The sequence below is a fragment of the Accipiter gentilis genome, chromosome 3 (genome assembly GCF_929443795.1).
Source record: "Accipiter gentilis chromosome 3, bAccGen1.1, whole genome shotgun sequence".
NCBI lineage: Eukaryota > Metazoa > Chordata > Aves > Accipitriformes > Accipitridae > Astur > Astur gentilis.
Window position 1 is genome coordinate 20,792,243 of NC_064882.1, and position 20,455 is coordinate 20,812,697.

Genomic DNA, 20,455 nt, shown 5'->3' on the forward strand with positions numbered 1-20,455 from the left:
AAAGCATTTTAGGAGAACACAGACTCCTACGTTCAGAGGAGCAACCCAGAAAATCTCTGCCATTCTTACCTCGGTTCTCGAGAACTGCAGAGCACAGCTTTCTAATGTCTTGGTGTTCATTTTATGGCTGGAGTTGTTTGCAAGCCAGAAAGTCAGCTTTCAGAAGCTAAATATCCTAAGTGCCCAGTTTGCTGGGCACACATCTGTCTATGCACCTTGCATTGCTGATGGACTCTTGATTGGCACTAACACGTACATAAAAAGCGCAAGTGACCACTTTTGAGACTCACCACAAAGTGATTATCTGTGATAAAGGTGCTATAATTTTACCCAGCCGTAGAAAGGAGCATAGGGTATTACTGAGATCATCCCAGACCATGTGTGTTACTGGGAGACAGAGGGATTTGGGCACAGCAGGTCAAATCTTGGTGAAAACTCTGAACTACTTTGCACAGACCACTTACCAGTTTGAAACCCACAGCAGCCTCTGTGATTTCTTTTGCAGTGATTTTGCTATTTTCCAGGGCAAAAAATTGACTTTATCAATTAAAATTCAGGGCTTATCTTGGCATTTCTGCTGAATCTCCAACACATGGCCAAAACCCACCAGTATAAACTTGCCTGTAACTTCATGGAGTTTAAATAAGTTCCTGTAAGAAATAACCCTCCAGCAACAGAGTATCTGAAACGCTTTTGTCCTCTTACCTACAAAGCAGCAGGAACAGCGGTGTATGATTATGTGACTGTTTTCACTGGACTGTGGCCTCCACAGCCAGGAGCACAGGTAAACGCAGCCAAAAGGCCAAAGCTTGCATCAATATGCTGATAAGTCTCGAATGACTGTCACATATCATGTGTATGTAACTGTGTCAAGAAGAGAGTTTTAGTTCCTCATTGTCCAGTATGTGGTTTCCACAGAAGTTCTCAAGTTCTGGACATTTTTCTCCCTGACAACTGTGAAAAAAAAACAAAAACAAAAAAATCACTCTTTTTTAAAAATACCACTTTTTTTTACCTTTTTTTTTTTTAACTTTTTTTTTCTTCTTTTTTTTTTACGTCAGAAATATCCTCCTAGGATGATGTGTGCATCCCACTTTTAGCCAACGTCTGTGCCATAATAACATCTCCATGACATAGCATTTATTGAAAATGACAGCCTGACAGATGGCAGGGCAAACCCTTTAATCCTAGTTCTCGACAGCATAGTACATTGCACATCTGATGCCAAAGAATGTTTTCCTCATGTACGCAAAGCCATGTGCTCCCTGAAGCCTTCAAACTCCTAAAGCTACAATGGAGGTGCCTCAGTTGTTGTAAAAAGTACCATGCACCCTCAGATGGTTAATAAAAATTCTCTGGTACGATATATTGCATGATATAGCACCTTACTAGCTGAAGAGCTAGACAGAAAGGAAGAGGGTAAGGCTGTAAGTGGAGGAGAAAGAAAATGATAGATTTGAGGAGAAACTGTCAAAAAGTTCCTTCCATGCAAGTGCCAGGAAACAGCAGCTGACCACTGTAAGAGGCCACAGGAGAAAAAATGGCCTTTTATGGAACATCTTTCAGGTCACCAGCTGCCAGAACTAGGAAATCAGAAAAATGAGATGCACAAGCAATTTCTATAAATTTTGCACTACAAAGAAAAATGCACATTTTTCCCAGATAACAATAATTAGGCCCAAGGGAAAAAAAAAACCCAAAGAAAAAAACCCAGCAACAATAATTTCTCAGTTTTTCTACCTATTTCCATATGAACAACATGGATAAATTCAAAATGTAGGCTAGGAAACGTGGATTACAAATGATTTTACAAGCCTTTCTCTGAATCAGAATTTTACTTTACAATTCCTGTCCAAAATAAATTTTCAGACTTAAATAGCACAGCATAAAATTTCTTTGTGATCCTCTGCATTGGAGGATCATCAGAGGACTTTCCAAGCCAAAAGTCTGGGGTATCCCAACTTGGGAGACATGCAGGAAAGATGTACAGTTCAAGCAAGTGCCATGCCTTTCAGAACAATCTTGGGGACTATGTAGTGAAATATGTAACTGTTTAGTTGCTGCTTGCCCTAGCTACATTGCTTTACCAGGGTGTCAGCAGCTGGGACTCAAATGAGGGGCACCAGATTCATAGGGTCTCTTGCCCAGCCCGTTACCTCTTACTGCAGTGAGGGACATACATAGCTTGTTGCGTACATGCATTGCCCCACAAACCAATATGGTCATGCAGACCAGCCACCCCATAATTTGGGGGAGAGGTGGAGCTAGGAGGCATTTGAACTGGGAATTGGAGAAGAAAAGGAAACCACTACATTTGGGCTCTGATGAGGAAACAGAAGGGTGAACTGGAAGAAGAGGTCAAGCAATCTCTCTCGGGGAAGTTCACTAGATGAGGTGGGGTAGCACAATGCACAGCAAGAAGCACAATGAAACTTGTACAGATAAGAGGCTTTGCAAATTGAATGCATGTGCATGACTGAAAACCTGTAAGAGGCCACTACGTAACTTAAACACCGGCAAAAACTTCTTCTTGGACCATCATGTACAGAGATGACACCCAATGCATACATGATGGGCTTTGCATTCCAGAGGCAGTAGGACCATTCTTCTTCTCCGTATTGCCTCCTCTCTCCAGTGGTTCTCTCCTGCAAGCCCGTCTTCACTTTTCTCTTACGGTCTCTCATCTTTTCTTTGTATTTCCAGCTTACACTGTTTTTCCACAGCATTGACTAACTTCATCTCAGTTGGCTTCTGCTGCATCAAGAATGCTCCCCATCTGTGGATAAGTTTGCAAGCCAGCAAATTTTAATTTGTTTTTTTATAAGAATACAAGAACAGCTGTACCGGGTCAAACCAAAGGTCCATCTAGCCCAGAAGAAGGTTTTATGATGGGAGAAGGAATTTAGCATTGTGGGTGCCATTTGTTTTTGAATTGCAAGCAGCTGAAAGGATGGAGGCAACTGTCCCTTATTCTTAGTCAAAGAACATTTGACATATTCCCAGAATGAACAGAGAAGGTCTTTCAAGTGGTCTTGCAAGTGGTCATTTGTATGCAAAAAAAACCTGTGTGATTTGTTCTTAGGACACTCTTACTATACATCAGCAAATCAGTTAAGAACAGACTCCTTCCAACCATTTGTAGATTCTTGTTTGTGGATTCATGCCTTGCCTAAATTGAAATCAGCAGGAGCATCTACTCCTAGACATAATCTGGCTGTGTCAGTTGCCAACAGCAATTACAGAAACTCATGGGGAACATTGGCTGCAGGTTACAGAAACAGATGTCAGTTGTAGCAACACAGGCATGAAACTGAATTTCAGAGTGCAAGCAGCCCAAAGTGCCACATGTAAGTTCCAACAGCTCTGGCCACAAATCAGACCAACAGCTAAAAATCACAATTTTCAACCATCGTTCACATTCAGAGCACTCCCTACTTTCATTTGCCTAGTGGAATCACATACATATCACAGTATTAAAATGCTCTTTTATTTCCTAGTAAGGTTTTATAACCTTACCAGAGGTATGAAAATTAGGGAGGTGGAGATGTGACAATCAAATAGAAACACAGGCTCATTTCTGTTAGAGGAGGACAGTCATTCTTGGAATAAGGCTAATAAAATTTAGAGATTAATTGTACTGGCAATTTTTTTTTTTAATCTATTGAATATTAAAGCAAATGACAAGAAACGTTTGTGCAAGTTTTGTGCTGTCATCACTCACAAATGTACACCCTTTTTAATTTACACCTTCTGCACAGGTGAAGAGAAGAAAACATTTTGAAAATGCTGAATAGGCTAATCCAAATAATCAGTACGGGCAGGACTACCTCCATGTTAAGATCTGGCCTGAGCCTGCCCCACCTTGTCTTCTATTCACAAATCTTATTGCCACAAGCACAGTCTCCTGTCCTTCCAAGGTAAAAACCCTAAGATGAGACCAGGATCAACACAGCAGGGTGAGTTTTACCACAGTTTTGTATGCAGCACAAGTCAGGCCCAGGATCACAACTTCTTCAAACACCTTACAAACCTGCAGGTCATCCCAACTCCCAGAGTATGTCCTCTACTCTCTCAAAGCATCCCTTGCCCCTCAGAGAAAGCTACAGGAGGTAATATGCAGCCTTTCTGCATTATCTAAATGTCCTGGGGGAGTGCTAGAGCAGCCTGAAGCTCCCCGTGTACTAGCTGTTGTCCCCCTAAACGCAGGCAGCAACCAGCCTGAAACTTCTGAATGGAGTTCAGCACAAAGCACAAGTTTTCCACTAACAAGCAAAACAGTCACATCACTGATAACACACAAATTAACTGAAATTGGGCACTGTCATAAACATTGCCTAACAGAATGAAAATAACTTGATACCAACAAGCAGTGTGACAGCTCCAGAAGCCTGGGACTAGTTTTATATGGAGCTAGACAAATTACTCGCTGAAAACTGTCTTTAGCAGTTGTCTACATAGTTCAAAGCAAGACTAGGAAAGGCCCTATCCTTCCTGCCAGAGGAAGATGTCAAGCATGGTAAAACCTCAGCAGAGGAAGACTGTGAGAGGAAGGTGGAATAAGAATAGGTGTGATCTTTAAGGATAGCACACTGATCACGGAGAGTCACACTTACATAAAGTGTGCAAATTCTTAACCAAAGACCAGTGACATACCATAACTCCCTGCTTGGGTGAGTCTTTTGGCCATTCCTACACCACCCTTACATCCATGCCCACAGGGAGAGAGGTTACTCCTTTTGTCAAATTGTCTGCAGGCGCAACTCCAGGTGTCAAGAGCTCAGCAAACAGTAGACATCCTAAGCATTTGCCCATGCTTTCTTGCCTTTCCTACTTTGTGACTATGTGATTTGCCTCCCTATGCTCCTAGTAGATGCAGGAGATGCTGGAGTGGCAGATCCTTTCCGCCTGCTCTGCCTACCTAAGCCAGATCCTGGCATAGTTTCAGGCTTCCATGAGTGGCTGCTAAAACCAACATTTAAAGTCAAAGGTAATGTGAACCACAAATTTATTTCCCTTCCCAAACTGTACTAACCTTGAGGTGAATTAAGACATGCACTGTTTTTCATATTCTGTCTTTTGCGCCAGTATTATCCCACCTGTAGAATATGAATAGATTTTATAGGTTTTGAAGTAAATGGGTTGCATTCTATATATTTTTAGATCTTAAAAAAAAGAATATGTATTTGGAAAGCCTGGCTCTACAAGGACTTCATTAAAGAAAGGATACAGTGTTAGAGAGTCAGGGACAATTCTGGCCTCAGGTCTTTCAAATCCTCTGCCTAGTGATCACCACCCCCTTAGCTTAAGAGGTGGCAATAGACATCAAATGAGTCAAATAAAATAATGGGCTATTTCTGTTTGGTACAATAAAAGATACTTTGTGGTGGCTTTGTCATGTCCAAATATCCTCTCTCATCCCATGTTTCATCATTCAAACCAAACAGACTAAGTAGCTTTAGGACATACAAATAAATTTCCAAAGGGAATATTTAACTTTGTAACATTTTTTATCTCTCAAAGTGCAAAATTACACTAACAAGTTGATGAGAATGACCAATCGGTACTTTCCAGTGCCACAGTCTGAGGGAAGTCTTGACTGGTCCCAGGATGGTGGTAGGATGGCTGGGAACGACCCCAGCTACACACCTGCATTCCTATAGGTGACCCCTGGGTCCTCATATGAGAACAAAAATCACAGGCAAAAGAAAAAAAAATAAAAATAGCTATGCACTAAGAGAGAAAAAGGGTTTGTAATCGGGGCTCACCTGGAGGCCCACTGTTCTGTCTCTGGATCTGCACGGAGCAGGTACGTACGCAACCACAGACGGTACGGTCAGCAGACATCAGCCTACCCTCTGGGGACGGGCGGCCGCTCCCGTTTGCAGGGATTAAAAAAGAATTCTCCCCAGAGAAGAATTTGTGTAAGCCTTCTCTCTTTTCCCAGTTCATTTGTAACATCCCCAGGCTGGGCAAGAACCATTATCTTCCCTTTCAGGAAATAATGACCAAAGTTGATTATTTCCGTTTCATGCCAACCCGAAGCGAAGAACCAAGGCCGTAAGCCTGTAAAGAGAACAAGGTAATGAACGTGGCGTATGTCACAAACTACCGATTTGCAACGCTGAATTCAGAGGTTAGGACCACCACAAAACCACAGCAGAAGCAGACAGACGCCCCGTAAGGGAAGGCAGCAAGCTGAAGGGGGAACACCGCACAAACCGGAGCGGACCGGTTCGGACCGGCCCGGCCCTGAGGCAAGGCGCGCGGCGGCGGCCCTCTGCTGCCACCTGCCGGGCGCCCCGCGGCAGCGCCCCGCGCCCCCAGCCCCACCGCAGCTGAGCAGGGCGGCTCGTTCCACGTCAAGTCAGCCTGCTGAAATAAGGACATTTTAAGAGGGGGAAAAAAAAAATAATCTTAAAACGAAAATGCAGAGGATGGTATTCGAGAGGTTTACTCAATACAGAGAGAGATACTAAGTCCAAACTACATTTCTTGGAGCTGTTTTACAACTCCGGTCTTCCCAAGCTTTTCTGAAAAAAACACAAAGTCGATTTCATAAAAAGGGGCAATATTAAATAGGGTCCAACGTTATTCTCCTTACAAGTACTAATAAAAAACACTGAGCATGATTTTTCTGGTTATCTCCCATCGTATTCAAAAGCCTAGCATGAAACTTTAAATCCCGGGTTAGTTTTGCACAAACCCTGTCAAAGGAGAACATTTTCATGAGCACTAGGGACTCACAGAGTTTCTCGATACTCATAAATTACATATACCCAGAAACATGCCCAAGCACTGAGCTGACTGGCACGGGATGGCCTGTGGGTAAGCTAGTAAAAAGTTTGCTGGCTGCAAAAGCAGGGAACGTATTACCCATGCACGTGGCTGGAACAGGGTGAAGTATTAAACAAATCCTGCATATTTTTGTGCCCAGTCTCATTAATTTCTCTACAGAAACACCTACTACCTCTGCTGCTTTCCCACTGGCTTTGTGCAGCACGTGGCAATATGCCATTCTGGATGCAGCAGTCAAGATCAGGGTCAGTCCCTCCTGTTCCTCCGTACTTTGCCGTGGCCTCCCTATCCTCTCAAAACACGATGGTAGAGGAGGCAGAGAAGTGCAGGCAGCTGCCTATTTGCCTGACAGTGTATTGTGACACAGGACTACAGATATACTGCGTGCCTGTGTTGTGACTTCCTGAGACAAGATAATCAGAATATTGATTTTCCCATCATGTGTGCAGTGAAAATGGAAAGCCTATTCGCATAAGAATCTGAAATGACCGATGCTAGCTAAATTTTGAGATGCTGCCACCTGGGCTGCAATTCATTTGACTCCATATTCATATATTCACTCCATATTCACTCCATATAAACCTCCATATTCAGGCTATTCAATTTTTTCTGAAGGAGATGCTTAAGATTAGCTAGAATTCAACCACCCAGGACAGATGTCTTATTCCCCCCATCACTCAGCAGATCGCATTCTGGCGATTGTCCTGCAGATGGTGTGAATCAGCCCACCCACACTTTAATCAGGCCGCCTAACTGGGCAGACAAGTCAGCACACTGAGCAAATACCCATACCCAAATTGCTTGTCATGCACTCTTGCTCCTTAACAGCTCTCACATAACCCCGTGCAAAGACCTCAAAAAAAACCCAAAAAACCACTCTTCTTCACTTGCAAAACTTCCATGAAGCACCAGACCAAGCACGATTCCCTGTAGAGAATCAGCCTGGGGATGAGCAGATTAGGAGAGGGGAGACAGATAAGAAAGGACAGAAATGGTGAACATCTAAACTGTGCACTGTGAAAGGAACAGGCTTCAACAGCAGCTGAGAGCACTGTCAGAATTTTCTCTCGACACTATCCCCGCATACATCAAGAATGTTCCCCACTACAGGGGCACATCTAACCATCGATTCATGCACTCGTACCTATGAGGCAGCTGACACTCACTTCAGTAACAAGGGAAAGATCTGATCTGGAGGGAATGTAACACGCAGCTCTGCCTACTGGTTCAAGCAGAGATGCTTGTGGAGAAATATCCTGGCACTCCAGACACACATGGGAAAATGATCAGCATCAGCTCTCTCTATGTGGCAAAATGTAGTACTGAGTAGCAAACTCCAGCACTGAACCCTTACTCTGAAAAACGGAATACTTTACCAGCAATGAGGTAACAGGGTGAGGGTACAATATCTAAATCACACGCCTCTCCCCTTATCACCTTTATTGCTTACTTTGTAGTGATTGACTCTCATGTTCAGAACCAGCTGGTACTGGGTAACTGTTTTGGTACAGGTTCTATCAGAATCCACGCAGGAAGCACCAACATGTGGCAAATAAGAACAGAAATGGAAAACAAAACATAGGGCACTTCTCTGTTACTGTGTATAGTTTCACAAGCTGACTCAAAGCCTTGCCTATAAAAATTAAGATGGTGCTAAATACTAGCTAGATGCTTCATTTGTGTCTTTGTTGGCGTATTCCTGGCATCACAGAATCTGATGTTTCCTATTTTACTGGAAAATCGTTCCAATGGGATTGTTGCAGAAAACATATCCAAAAGACATCACATGCCATGTACTCCCTGGCTCATAGAAATGTGGTGAGATCTAACCAAGGCAGCTTTGAAGAAAGCTGTTGACAAGCACAGGGATGCATGAGCATGTGGAACTATCTTCAGTCTTTGTGAGCAGTAGGCAAAGCTGCCAAGTGGATTTAGTCCCCTCAGGCTTATGTCCACAAGACAAATGAAGTTACCAGAAATTCAGCATGCTTTAGTCACGGGAAAACAGAAGGCTCTTGACCTTGTGGCATTACATGGATTGCCAGGGGCAACTACCACTGTCTTCACATTCTTTTAGAGCTCTGAAAATTTTAAAAAACAAACCACAACCCCCCCCTTCTCTCCGCAGCAGTTTTCCTCCTTCTCCCCACACAGTTATCACCCTCTAAAAGGTTTCAGTTGCTATGTTATTTTGTATCCTTATTCTTGATTTGCATACTTCTTACACAGCAGTTTAATTTGGCAAGGTGATAAGTAGTATTTTTTTTAAGTCTCTTCATCAATTACTTGGTTCTCAACCTCTACATTTAATGCCTTAGCAAATACCTTCATTGCAACCTTTTTGGCTTCTTCGCAGAGTCTTTCCTGCATGTCAATGTCCATTTGAGTAATTTTCCTTCATAGGTCCCAGCTTTGGGCAGGATCCTTTGCTCTTCAAATTAAAAAGGAGGGAATCTGAAGGAATAGCTGCCTTGTTAAAAGACTGGATTCAGCCTAAGGTCAGGTGGCCCTCTTCACGTAAAACTCAATGCAGCCTGGTTACTATGGAACTACATAGTTTAAATTCTTAGACACTTAAACACAGGTTTTAAAAAAGCAGCACAAAAGCCACCTGATCACAGCAGATATAAAAAAATAAGATCACCATGACTAGAGTAAATGAATTAATACTTAACAGAAAGGGCCACTAAGAAAAAAAGGAAAAAAAAAAAATTATCACAGAAAGACTGTTTCCAGAAGCAACAGAAAGACTCTGGGATTTTAAATACCATGACTGTAAGGTTTTAAGAAGTCTCTAGTCATGCTACTCAATGAGACTTAATAAGGAATTAAGACTTTGCCTAATTGCTAGCAACAACATTCAGTGCATATACAGTATTTTGCATCTGCTACTAATTAGAAAGGAAAATCTGAAGAATGACCTGGGGAAAAATCATACCCTAGGCATTAACACGCTAGCAAGGAGAGGCAGAATTGAATATGCTCACAAAAGACATGGAATTTGTCTGAGAGTATGTCTAATAGAAGCAGTTGATAATATTGCCAAGTCTGCTAAAAGGCAACAGACACAGAAGGTTGTTCAGAATTTAGAGACAACAGGAAAAACTGCAAGAAGATCCACTGAGCATAGAACAGTACATCATGTATTCTCTGACCTCCTGGAGAATATGCAACATGGCGGAGCCTATTATCTGAATTTTAAGAGTTTTTCATTAGTGATGAACAAAGTGAATTTTCAAGTTGTGGCAATGAACAAAAGTGGTGTGAAAGATCTCAGTTTCCTATAACAACTTCACATGCAGAGTGATGAACAAAGCCAATGGACTATGGTAGGATAAGGAGTATATGGTAGGGTCCTATCTACAGGGTCGAGCTAGGAATGGGATTAGAGATGGGAAGACTGAAATTTAAATAACTCTGTTTTGCCAAGGGAAAAGGGGATATTGAAAACAGCTGCTCTTGCTGTACCATCCATTTGGGCATGCTCCACTCTTACCTTGTCAAGGTAGCAGGTAGCAAGTGTGCACTAGAGTAAAAATCCTCAGAAACAATTTGCCATCTTGAGATCAGGGTAGCTGGTAAAGATTTTAAGGGAGTAGAGAAGCCCATTTTTGCTACCTTCAGCTATAAGCTAGCAACACTAAGGATGCAAAGAAAGTGAATAGACAATCCTAGCTGGATAGCAGGGAACTGATGAAGAGAGAAGCACAGTTGGATATTGACAATGAGAAATTAAGTAATACCTCACATTGAGTGTACATTTCAGAGCATAGGGCTCACCAGGGGAAGGGAAGGATCTCCCCTACAGTTCTGGGGATAAGATTTCAGGCACATAGGTACCTAGGTATGCGGTAATACCAAAGAAATGTGTTAACTAGTCGGCTATATGCAGAAGTAGTTTACCACTGAAATGTTACACATGGCCCATACAGGTAGGAAAAACCAGAACTGAAATCTAGAAGCAAAACTTCAGTTGTTACATAGGATCTGAAAACCACCACCTCTACTGCAGCATACTCTGAAACAGGGAGAGCAGCAGAGGTTCAGAGCATGACTCAAAAAAATGGTGCAAGAGGAAACAATCTTCTTTACGACCTGGTAATGTTTCTGAGATAAAGATTTTATAGGAAGAACAGGCATGAGCTATATCAAATTGCTGATATTTGAAAGTGAAATTCAAATAAAGGGCAGATTTTGAAACAAAAGATATTTTTATTAGTTGCCTGCTAAGCCCCAGAGACTCCAGTAAGATACATTTTTCCTCACAAGGTTGCAAACGCACCTTTCATGCCCTTGGCAAAGCATTACTCAATCTTTCTAAGCTACCTTGCAGTAGTTCTAGTCAAGCTACCAGAAAATATATTACTATGTTCATGTGAGCATGACTGTGGATTTTTTTTTACACCCCCTCCCCCTTTAGCCTTCAAACGTGATGTTTTTCCCCACTCAGTTATACTCCTGCCTAATAAACAGATTCATTCTGGTCTTCTAATATGGTAAGGCCTCAGTGAAGCCTATAGCATGTGCATTCACATGCATTCAGCATTATGTAGCTTGCTCTTTTACATTTTCTCTCCTGTTTCCCTACTCAATTCTGAAGAAGCACCCTCTAAGACTATATCACACCATAGCTGTTTAGATTATAGCTTACTACACCTATAAAGTTACTTGACTGTTTTTAGAGCAAGAGAAAGAAGTTCATGCTTTACCTATTATTTCCACAGTAACTACAAACAGCCTCTTTTGCAGCTACTTCAAGCAAACACCTAAGTTAAAGGGGAGATTTTCTCATTAGAAGCATATTGTGCCGCCCGCTTTCAGCAAAACAGGGCCTCCAAGAAGAGGGCTCATGCAAAGGCCCTACTCTAGTTCAGTCTACGAAGCAGCCAGTTAGTGCTTTTGCAGCACTCTCTACCCACCCCACGCCACCAGCAGCTTCCTAGGCCGCTCTCTGAGGGCAGGTGCCTCCTTCACCCATACCCTACCCCCGCAACGGGCGCCAGGAGACACACGGGAAGGCCCCGGCGCCCTCCCAAGACACAACACGGCCCTGAGGGCCCCCAAAACCGCCTTGAAGAGGCCGCTGCCCCCGCGCCTGCGCGGCACCGCCCACTCGCGAAGCTATTTCCGGTCCTCGCCAGGTGTTTCCGGGTTGCGCGCCGGGCTCCGTAGGAGGCGGAGGCCCGGGTGGCGGTCCCCGTCGTCCTCTCTCCATCCCGGTGCCGCTTGTGTGGCTGCGGTGGGCTCTCCTGGGGGTGAGCGGGGCCGGGCAGGGTCGCGCTCGTTGGCGGGGTGAGGCTGAGCCCTGCTGCCGGCCGGGGGGGGGGGGCGCAGCGGTGCCCGACAGGCCCCCGGGTGGTGGGAAGAGGGGGAGGCCGCGGGGCCCAGGGCCGGCGGGGGCGAGGGGGGGCGGTCCGGTAGTAGGTCTCTTCCCCTAACAGTGTAGATTCACCAGTTCCGCCGAAAAAGTATCAGCCGACAACCCGCGGTGGTTCTGGTGCCGTTCGCGGGTCGCTCCTCTTGGAGAGCATCACCGTGTTCTCAGGGTAATATCGTTAAAGCTTTATCAGGCCGCCCTATGGCCACGGGATCTCCTTCTGGTGGCCTGTTTTTCTGTCCTCCTTAACGAAACGTGAGTGTTAACTTTTTCGGTACCTGTGAAATAGCGTTTCCTCTGCAAAGGTGAGTTTGACTTGTCATGGTTTTACTGTCCCGGGAGAGGAAACAGCACAGTCAGCACAACACAAGGTGGTGTTCCCTTCCTTCCTTGTTCAGTGGAACAAACAGAAGTTACCCTGTTAAGCACTACTGTGGTTTAATTCGTATTTCTTCTAAAACTGGCCTCTCATTTTGGGTCAGCTAAGAGTAGTGTGTGCTACTGGTTGTTTGGCACTTAGTTGGCCTTAAGCTTCCGACAGCTGTGCTGTTTTCTGGCTAATGCCAGGCACGCTCACACTGGGGAAGAGTAGTACATCTCGAACTGGCCAAAGAGCCTCAGTCTTTCTGATAATTACCTGACTCTGTTAAGCAGAAACTCATGGAAAAATTAGTGTTACTTAAATGCGAGAGATGCTCGCATACTTTTAACAACCAAGCTTGTTTTCTAGATATTCATCTTAATAGTTGATATAGCTGTACTCAGAATCGGAGCCTATAAAGAATGACTGGCTGACTTATGTTTAAAGTTAGGTTGAAAAGAAAAAAATGTGACCTCATAGGTATTTTTCCTGTGAATTGTAAGGATTTCAAATATTTCTAATGCTTTAACATTTTCTTGCAGTTTAATAAACTTATGGAAGCGTTGTTGTGGAGCTAGAATGGGAGTGAAAGGAGTTTTAATTGTTTAGTTCCAATTATGTATTTTGAATATAGAAGCATGGGATTATTCTCGACCCTGTTTTTGAAATTTTAGGCATTCAGCTGGTCATAAGAAACAGGAGTTAATCTCAATGTTTGTTTACTGAATTGTTTGCTTTTATTTCAGTCGGAGTATTTCCTCTTTTCTAACAGTAATGACTAATTAAAAGATGAAGTTCAAAATGGCTTGTTCTTGTTTTGTTTTAGCTTTTTCCTACAAGTTACTTCAAATTAGTCTGTGAATTTTAAAAAATATTTTTACTGTAATCTATCACTTGGATTCTGTAGCGTTTCTTTTGATTGTCCAACAGTCCAGCTTGAACTAGGACTGCAAGAGTACATATATGCTTATGCAATTAAAATATTCTTTATTTAGCACTATGAGTATAAAAGTTCATTTTCTATCTCTTCTGGTAATCTAAGAGTTTTACAACTATTCATATGGTGCTTATTTTTAACACTTTGACATTTTCTTCAGGTTTAACTTTATTTTATCATACAACTTCCTCGCTGCCATAATGAGGCTAGTAATTCTTGAAGATTATGATCAGGCTAGTGAATGGGCAGCAAAATACATCTGTAATCGTATTATCCAATTCAAGCCAAGTCAAGGAAGATATTTCACACTTGGTCTACCAACAGGCAAGTTTTATTCAAAGCTTATGTAAATGACTAAACCTAGAACTAGATTGTATCATTGCTAACAGAGTATTTAAAAGAACACAAAAATATTTTTCGTAATACTCCCAACATTTTTCTTTTTAAATATGGATTTGATTTGTGTAAAAAGTTGTGATAAAGTTTGAGAAGCTGAGAAATACAAAATGAGAAATAACATTTCTTTTATGTTGAAAAGCAAAAATTTGACTATGAAGACATTTGAATACACTGAAAATGTTGTACGGATACATAGAAAAGTAGAAAAACTTTATTTAACAGGGAGTACACCTTTGGGATGCTACAAAAAGCTGATAGAATATCACAAGAATGGAGATCTCTCTTTCAAATATGTAAAGACTTTCAACATGGATGAATATGTAGGTAAGATGTGCTAATTTTTTGAGAACACACTATATTGATGATTTTTTTCCATTATTAAAACTGTTAAATACTTTGCCAAAGCACAGGGTCAGTCTAGTGTGTTTGTACTCCTACGTTAGACTTCTGACCATGAGGTCATCTTAAGCATTTTTCTCTATTCCTTTGTCCACAAAAATGCAAATAATAAACAGGTAGATCCTGTGCTAAATTCAGTGCTTCACAATACTTCTGTAAAAAGTGTGTTGTCATGTAATACTCTGACTACATTACTTTTGAAGACTTTACACTCTTTGTGATGTATGTGAAAGGAATGTAAACAAATTACCTTGTGCATGCCAACAGGAAATCTTTCTTACCAATATAATTTCAAATATTGCTTTATTTGACTGACTTAGGTTTGCCTTGCATGCCCTATGTTGGTTACACATAGACTAGAATTAAGGCTGTTTGGTTAAATCTTGAAATACTTTAATTTCACTATAAATTATTTCAGGGCTCCCCAGAAATCATCCAGAGAGCTATCATTCCTACATGTGGAATAACTTCTTTAAACATATTGACATAGATCCAAATAATGCTCATATCCTTGATGGGAATGCTCCAGACTTACAGGCGGAATGTGATGCATTTGAAAAGAAAATTGAAGAAGCAGGGGGGATTGATCTGTTTGTTGGAGGTATGAGGAAATGGTCTGTGGTTAGTTAAGATTCAAACAAATACACTGACTCTCTAATCACTGTTTTCATAACTTAGCTAAACCCATTTTTTTCAGTTATGGTGTAAGAAAGTTCTGTGACTAACAAAGAATCAGTATGAATGCCAAAACAGAATGGTTGGTGTCCAAGTTTCTAATAACTTAATTTCAAGTAAGTTTTGAATGTTTTTTTTTTTTTATTGAAAATGGGGAGCCAAAAGGAAAGAATGAGTCCTGAAACTTTTTTATTAATTTATAATGTTTGAGGATATTTGTTGACTCGCAGGTCTGGAATGATTTACTTTTTTTAACTTTGAAAAGGCATTGGTCCAGATGGCCACATTGCATTCAATGAACCCGGATCAAGTTTGTCTTCAAGAACAAGATTAAAGACTTTAGCAATGGACACCATTTTGGCAAATGCCAAATACTTTGATGGAGACTTATCTAAAGTACCAACTATGGCGCTAACAGTTGGTGTGGGTACAGTGATGGATGCTAGAGAAGTAAGAACTCATTTAGTTCTAGTTGCATGTGTCTCTTTTCAATACTAGTTGGTATTGATACTGGCATTGAAAGTAAAGAGACCTTTGTTTTGCAGGTGATGATTCTTATAACAGGTGCACATAAGGCTTTTGCATTGTACAAAGCAATTGAAGAAGGAGTCAATCATATGTGGACAGTTTCTGCCTTCCAGCAACACCCTCGTACTATCTTTGTGTGTGATGAAGATGCTACTTTAGAACTAAGAGTTAAAACTGTGAAGTACTTTAAAGGTGAGCACTGAATCAGAGGTTACATGTATTAAAAAAAAAAAAACCAACAAAAATTTTAAATTATATTCATTTAAGTCTGGGCCTTCTAACACTTTATAGTAGCTAATGTATAATATTATATATTCAAAATACTAAATGTTAACTTATTTCTTGTGAATGGAAAAGTGCTAGGAGGCAGAATGTGTGTTCCTTACATTCCTGACAGATCTACTTTGGAAAAATATTTCCTTTGCTTCCAATTTGAAATGGTAGTTTAGTAATCTTCAACTGTATGTAAAACAGCAGCAGTCTGGTGTTCCAGAATACTGGTCTTAAATATACTGGAAAGTTTCACTTAAAGAAAACTTGATACACTTATTAATCCTGATGTATTTTCATGCTGCTTTTGCTATGTGCAGTAATGTGCTGTCTAGTAAACTTGAAATGTGCAATACAGACTTTGAAGCTACCTGAGGACATTTTTTATCCAGTGCAATTAGCATAACAATCTATACTGACATAGAATACATTTCAGCATTTTACTGTGCTTTTCATATTTGTAGTAGGTATATTGAGCCAAACTTAAAGTAAGTTGAGATTTTTGATAGTTGTTCGAGACTTCCTAGATATGAATTCTGTTTCACTGACACTGTAGAAGCTGAGAAAAGTTGTTTTCTCCTAACTATATTAGCACAGCAAGTGCAATTGTGTAAATCAGTCATCTTTCTGGCTAGCACGGATACCTGTAGTAGTTGAGGCATCTGAGATCAAGATTGCGATTTATGAAATTATTTTTGCGAGCATTGTATCACTAGTGCCATATATGTATTGGATTGCAATTCTGGCATTAATGTGATTTTTATCCTGATAACACTTGTGGCCAACTGGTTATTTTGGATTTTTTTCAGTATGTTGTTCTCTGCTATGTATTGAGGTGGTGGGGTGTGTTAGTCTTTACCTATATCACACTGCTAGATAGTACTTGTTGTTTTCAAAGGTAAACTTCTTTAACTGCTTGGGTAAATTTTAAACATTATCCTGTATTTCATATAAACAAAAGCTTGCTTGAGAAAGATACAAACCTAACGTAGAATTACTAGGTATGAATGACACTGATCATTGCTTTAAAAATATCAAGGGCTACAGTATATGAATGTGTGCTATTATGTCACACTGTATTTAATTACCCTGTAATACAGAGCAATAGAGTTCTTAAAAAGATTGCTTATTTTAAACTTGCTTAATTTTACCAATTCTCAAATCAGTGAGATTTCCCCCCTTTAAGATAGAGGAGAAATCAATGTGGGTCAAATTTGGAATTATTTCTGAATCTTGATCTTCAGGTCAGACTTCCTAGGAAGCTAGGTAGTTCTTAATGCTGCTAATTATGGTAGCTATTTACTGTGATTTTTCAGCATTTAAAAAAAATCTTGAGGTACTATATGAAACTTCAGATTTTTTTGATCAAGTACCACACTGGCTGGTAACTAGAATAACTCTTATTCCCCTTCACTTTTTTCTAACTTCCTGAAAACTTATTAGAGGCTAAAATTATCAAGTGTACTTCTTATTGGAAAAGGGAAAGGTAACTTTCTTGCAGAATGAAGCAGAAGATGAATTTTGAATTTACTAACTAGTCCGCAGATAAGTCAGTTTGGGATAGTTTTTTCCATACTTGTGCATGCTCTTAAAATTGTATGCGGAAGTCTGTTTATTCAAAGCATACTTGAATATACAGTGAGACTTTCCTTTGAAATAATTATTTTGGCATCTATCAAGTAAGGACTCTGCATACCTTTAAAAAAGATTTAAATATCCTTCGTTAAATATGCCAGAGGCAGTACTTTGTAAGCATTTTTCATGTGTCTAGGAAGTGGGTAATTATCTCTTCATTTCCCTTTTTTAGAAGAGAAAAACACTGTTAGGAAGTGAAATGCTTTAAAGTTCAAAACATGGTTCTAGTTCAAGTAGTGTGTGCAGCTGTTACTCTTTTTAAACTCCTGAAAAAATATTAGACTTGATCTTTCCCATGTACATCAACATAATAGTTATCCTTCATGAAATCTAAAACCATTTCCTTTTGTCATGTTGCCTTCTAAGGTTTGGTGCTTTTGCACAAACATCTGAAGCCAAGTCGTTAACCTCTAGAGACAAAATGAGCTAGGTTCTTGAGTCAATTATAGGTATGTTGGCTGTCTAGTATGGCTGAATGTGTCACTAAGTGGAGAAGGAAATAGTAACATCTGCATTTGTATTAAATCACATGCTGCTTAGAAATAGATGCTGCATAAAATGCCTTTTGTTGTGGTCACTTACAGTAATGACCTCAGATTGTATAGTTATTCAAGTTTTATATTGCTGCAGTGACACAAAGTTTGCCACCAATGCATCATGTAGCAAAGGTATTTGAATGTTCTTTGCCATAGATAATTACTAAAATGTATGCTACTGTCAAGACTTCTTTCATGGTTTTTAAGACAATTTCTCTACTTTTAATGTTGCATATTGCTTAAATCTGTAATTTTAGAAGTTAATCTTTAGTTTGGTGCTAAAATGGACTTCTACTTTGCAGTTTGTGAACACTGATCAGTTTACTGTTACTAGTCCTTAAGGTGAAATGAGGTTAAAAACATACCAGTTACCAAATGTCATACCTACCTAGATGTAGGTAACACTTTTACTAAGTTGTAACAAAGTAAAGAAACCTTTTTTTTTTTTATTGCTCTTCTCTTCGGAACTTTCCAAAATTAAAGTACTTGAATAGGAAAAAAATACTCCCCTAATCATAGCTATGGATGACTTGTATGACAAAAAAAAAAAGCCTAGCTAGAATAGAAGACAGTTGAACTACTGAAGTTCTTAATCTGCATGAACAGTCTGGATACTTCTAGTTTGGTTTTGCCTGTCTATAGGACTACAAGTACACTATTAATTACAAAGCCAGTAATACCACAATGCTAGAACATTGCAACTCAAGCTGTAAAAGTATGAGTATGTGTACATCTGATTTTTATGACAAATTGTGCAATGAAGGAATTTTATGTTGCTGTTACGGTTTTTAATACAGAGGAGAGATGGGTGGATCTCATGTATTCAATTCATTTGGAAGTATTCCAGATCTACTTTTTTGATGGGTTTGTTATTAGAGAACTGTCTCATCCCTGCTCACTTTATACTGAAGATGTCATTAGTATGCAAGTGATACAGGAATATATATGATGTCTTTAACTTCTGATTTTAAACTACTTTAAATAGCTAGTGCTGTTATTTTCAGTGAACTATTTAAAATGTATACTTTGAAGCAAACTCCAAATAAAAATGTGGATAGAAGGACATGTTGAAAAAGTATAACTAATGTAAAGCTGGCATTGTTGCTTTCCCCTCAAGGTTTAATGCATGTGCACAATAAGCTTGTGGACCCACTGTACAGTATGAAAGAAAACTGAAAGAAGAATTGAAGAGGAACTCCATGTGGGTCAACAGCAACAGTTTTAGGTAGCAGATGAGTTCACTGCTATGCAATATGCTGAAAACTGTTTAAAATGGGGAATCCTAGGTACTGTATTTTTTAAAAGGTCCAATATCTGTACATTGACATTCCACCTCTTTGCTGTGTTGTGCATTTTGCTTTAACATTTGGAGCTCTGTTGTTGGCTGGTACATAACTAAATGGAACAGAACAAACCTGTGGGAGACTGCATGTTATGTAGGGGGGTGGGGGGGGAGCAGAGCACTTATTCTAGCACAGCAATGTAATGCACCTGCCTTGTGTTAGAGAATATGATATTTTATTTCCAGGAATTTGTAATTGGGGGCTTGATTAGTGTAACTACATTTTGCATTTGTGTCTCTAGGCAGAATGGTTTTGGCCTTTGTCAATACTATGGACTCGTAATAGTTGTACAATTTCTACTATGAAATGTTCTGTTTACATACATCTAATGTACACTGAGCTTTCGCACTTGGTTGCCTTAAATTTATCTTAAACAGTTTTGGGGCATCTCAAGTCCTGCTGTACAATTCAGGCAAATAAAAATACAAAAACAGTGCCTAAAAATGCACCAAATTCTTGAAAGTTATAACTTACTCCACAGAAAATTATTAAACTTCTGCCATAGCACTTTTTCCTCATGTTTTTCAAATTACTTTAGGATTTTTATATTTTTGGTAATTGAGCTTTATATGTAAGGAAAAATCTACATGTTCCTTTCTGGTGGTACCTGTTTAATTGTACCATTGATGTTACCATTAAATGCCTGAAAAGAGGTTAATTTACAGGAATATAATGTCTGCAAGTTTAATACATGATCATTTAAAGTCAACTGTTAATCACTTTGCAATAGTTACCTCTCATTGTATCATTATAAACATTGAGCTGTTACAGGGAATGTTATTTCCTACTTTGAATATAAGTAAAACTTAAATATAAATTATCATTTCAAAATTGTTTTGTTTCTGATATAAATTCTGACATGAATAAATACTTCAGGGTTTTATGGAGATGTTAGGTGGAAGAACGCACAAAATTCCAAAGGAAAGAGTTAAGTTTGACTTATTTTGGGGGGGTGAGGGAGGGCAGGGAGTGGAGGAACCATGGCCTTGTGTAAAATACTCACTGGGAGAAAGTGCAATAAAGTGTAACTTCAATAATTTAACTTTTCACCTAGATAATAGGCAGGTAGCCTTTGTAGGGTTTAGGGATTAATCTGTGCGGGGCCCGGATGATGGAACACCAATGTGATGATTAAAGTCGCCAGTTTATTGAGCTTAGCTAATCATTTTTATACAATTCTCTAAGTTGTTGAGAGACTTT

At 40.0% G+C, this 20,455-nt stretch overlaps 1 protein-coding gene and 1 long non-coding RNA gene across 2 annotated transcripts; one reads left to right on the plus strand and one right to left on the minus strand.

The window, feature by feature from the left end:
- Positions 1 to 740: 740 nt before the first annotated feature.
- LOC126053110 (uncharacterized) lies at positions 741 to 6,177 on the minus strand. The gene is made up of 4 exons (XR_007510267.1): positions 5,766 to 6,177; positions 5,033 to 5,096; positions 2,569 to 2,776; positions 741 to 954 (listed from the first exon to the last, which is right to left on the minus strand). It is a non-coding gene; the product is annotated as an uncharacterized LOC126053110 (long non-coding RNA).
- A 5,761-nt stretch (positions 6,178 to 11,938) lies between these two features.
- GNPDA2 (glucosamine-6-phosphate deaminase 2) lies at positions 11,939 to 20,076 on the plus strand. The gene is made up of 7 exons (XM_049834718.1): positions 11,939 to 12,050; positions 13,631 to 13,798; positions 14,096 to 14,193; positions 14,687 to 14,869; positions 15,209 to 15,393; positions 15,489 to 15,663; positions 19,030 to 20,076. The coding sequence occupies exons 2-7, from the start codon at positions 13,671 to 13,673 to the stop codon at positions 19,086 to 19,088; spliced, it is 828 nt and encodes a 275-aa protein (XP_049690675.1). The 5' UTR covers positions 11,939 to 12,050; positions 13,631 to 13,670; the 3' UTR covers positions 19,089 to 20,076.
- The last annotated feature ends 379 nt before the right edge of the window (positions 20,077 to 20,455 follow it).

Bases quoted from the DNA above. Each gene is read 5' to 3' on its own strand.
- GNPDA2 (XM_049834718.1), top strand. From the start codon at position 13,671: ATGAGGCTAGTAATTCTTGAAGATTATGATCAGGCTAGTGAATGGGCA. The intron at 13,799-14,095 runs GTTTTATTCAAA...TTTAACAGGGAG, and splicing joins CTTGGTCTACCAACAGGCAA to TACACCTTTGGGATGCTACA. The intron at 14,194-14,686 runs GTAAGATGTGCT...AAATTATTTCAG, and splicing joins CAACATGGATGAATATGTAG to GGCTCCCCAGAAATCATCCA.